This window comes from Rutidosis leptorrhynchoides, chromosome 11 (genome assembly GCF_046630445.1).
Source record: "Rutidosis leptorrhynchoides isolate AG116_Rl617_1_P2 chromosome 11, CSIRO_AGI_Rlap_v1, whole genome shotgun sequence".
NCBI classification, from domain to species: Eukaryota; Viridiplantae; Streptophyta; class Magnoliopsida; order Asterales; family Asteraceae; genus Rutidosis; species Rutidosis leptorrhynchoides.
This window is the reverse complement of record NC_092343.1, coordinates 13,063,078-13,065,526: the sequence shown is the minus strand read 5'-3', so window position 1 is coordinate 13,065,526 and position 2,449 is coordinate 13,063,078. Positions and strand designations below refer to the sequence as shown.

General features: G+C 35.2%; 1 protein-coding gene across 1 annotated transcript; it reads right to left on the bottom strand.

Moving 5' to 3' along the window:
* Positions 1-1,227: 1,227 nt before the first annotated feature.
* Positions 1,228-2,160, bottom strand: LOC139874318 (uncharacterized). The gene is made up of 2 exons (XM_071861762.1): positions 1,930-2,160; positions 1,228-1,683 (listed from the first exon to the last, which is right to left on the bottom strand). The coding sequence occupies exons 1-2, from the start codon at positions 2,158-2,160 to the stop codon at positions 1,228-1,230; spliced, it is 687 nt and encodes a 228-aa protein (XP_071717863.1).
* Between the last annotated feature and the right edge of the window lie 289 nt (positions 2,161-2,449).

Below are 2,449 nucleotides of genomic sequence, written 5' to 3'. Positions count from 1 at the left end.
TTTTTCATATATGATTTCAAAAGGAGATTTGCCACCTAGAACAGATGAGGGAAGCCTGTTGATTAAATAAGCAGCAGTTAAAATACACTCAGTCCACAGATTAAGAGAAATGCCACTTTGAAAAAGTAAAGCCCTAGCAACATTAAGTAAATGTCTATGCTTTCTCTCAGCAATGCCATTTTGCTGAGGAGTATAAGCACAACTAGTTTGATGGACAATCCCTTTGTTTTTACAGAATGTGTCAAACTTGCTATTTACAAATTCAGTCCCATTATCAGACCTTATTATCTTCACATGTTTATCAAACTGATTTAAAAGCAAGTTAGAAAAAATTTCAAACACATCAAATACATCACTTTTGGACTTAAGCAGATAAACCCACACAGTCCTAGAGTAGTCATCCACCACAGTGAGAAAATACTTATACCCATCTCTAGAAGTGATCTTATATGGCCCCCACAAATCCAAATGTATTAGGTCCCCTAAAGTAGTGGATTTGTGATCACTTAAGGGAAAAGGCTCCCTGGTTTGCTTTGCCTTATGGCATGTGTCACAAATGTGATCATCAGAATCACCACTCCACTCAAGATCAGGTTTTAAAAAGTCAAGAACAAGCTTGGCAGGGTGTCCAAGCCTGCAGTGCCACAGATTAAAAGACACATAGCACTTAGTCACATAGTTGGAATAATCACCTTCAAGCACATCAAATAGGTATAATCCATTCTTCACACTACCAGTCCCTACAATCCTCTTTTCCAATAAGTCCTGAATGTAGCATTTAGAGTCATTAAAACCAACAAATATTCTTTTATTTTTTGAAAGCTGATGAACAGAAAGAAGATTAACACAGTATCCAGGAATAACCAACACATTTGATAAGGTAATGTTTTTATTTAGAGTTAAATCGCCAATTTTGGTAATCAAGGCTTGAGTACCATTAGGATGACCAACAGTCATTCCTAAGGTTGAAACATCAAAAACATTTTTCATGTTAGACACACTACCAGTCATATGTTGAGTTGCCCCTGAATCAATGATCCAACCAACACACTCATTAAGATTGTTACCAGAACTGTTGGATTTAAAAAAACTTTCAAAGTTGTTATTGAAGATAACATTCATATTTTTAAAAGTACCTGCAACATTAGCTTGGGCACTTCCAGAGACAGATGTATCATTTATCAAACTCATAAGCTTGTTGATTTGATCAGAGGTAAAGGGTGTTCCCTAGTTATTAGTAGTAGACACAACATTGTTACTAGTAACATTCCTATTTGTGTTATTATTTCTTTTAACCCAACCAAGAGGATAACCCACTATTTCATAACACCTGTCAATAGTATGCCCTATCATATTACACTTAGTGCATTTCAGATTGGTGTTAGGACCTCTACCAAATTTCTTTTTGTTGTCAAAAGTTTTTGACACAAGAAAAGCAGACTGTTGTGGCTTTAAGGTAATGCTAGAAGAAGAATTTATGTGAGATTCTTCTCTGGACACAATAGAAAAAGCAGTTTGAACAGAAGGAAGAGTCTCTCTGGTCAAAATATTACTCCTAACAGCTTGATAACAATCATCCAGACCCATTAAAAATTGCATAAGTTTAATTAAATCATTATGATTTTTAAACTCAGTATTAGCACAACCACAAGAAGGCAATTTAACAAGGGCATCAAACTGTTTCTACAAAGCATTTAACTTATGATAGTAGTCAGATAAAGAATCTCCATTTTGAGAAATTGTGTTAATCTTTTTATGCAGATTAAAAGTGATTGACCCATCTATCTTGTCATAAGTTTCTTTTAACTCATCCCATACAGTTTTAGCAAATTTAGAGAAAACTTGACCAGAGAACAATTCTTCACTTATAGAGTTTAGTATCCAAGAAAGTACCACAGAATTTCATCTATCCCATTGTGAGGCAAGAACTTCATCAGTAGTACTTTTAATTTCAGACCCATCAATAAAACCAGTTTTATTTTTAGTTTGTAGAGCTAATAGCATAGCTCTACTCCAGATATTGTAGTTTTCGGTTCCCTTTAATTTCATGGAAATAAGGGCAGTAATACTAGTATCACTACTATGCAGGTAGAGTGGGTTACCAAAGTCAAGGTCACTCACTTGAGTGACCTTGGTTCCACTAGAATCATCACTAGCCATAAGGAAATAACCACAACAGCAGGCAACAGAAAAGAGAACCAGAAAAAGATACAAAACAACTTCAAGTAATGAGAGAAAAAAAAAAAGGCAACAAAGCAAGACAAGTAGCACAGACAAAAAAAATAGATACCACAGTACAGACACCTGTAAGGCAGAAAACAACTTACAGAACTCCAAAAGCAACAAGGTTATAAACCAAGTGAGCCCTGCAAGTTAGTATAAATGCAAGACACAAAATGGGTCAAGAATCAAACTCTGTGCTTGATCAGGTATTCATGGATCTCATGGA

Excerpts from the sequence above, each read along its gene's own strand:
- LOC139874318 (XM_071861762.1), bottom strand. The coding sequence starts at position 2,160 with ATGGCTAGTGATGATTCTAGTGGAACCAAGGTCACTCAAGTGAGTGAC. Across the intron at positions 1,684-1,929 it reads TTAAAAGTACTACTGATGAA|AAACAGTTTGATGCCCTTGT; the intron begins GTTCTTGCCTCA and ends AATGCTTTGTAG.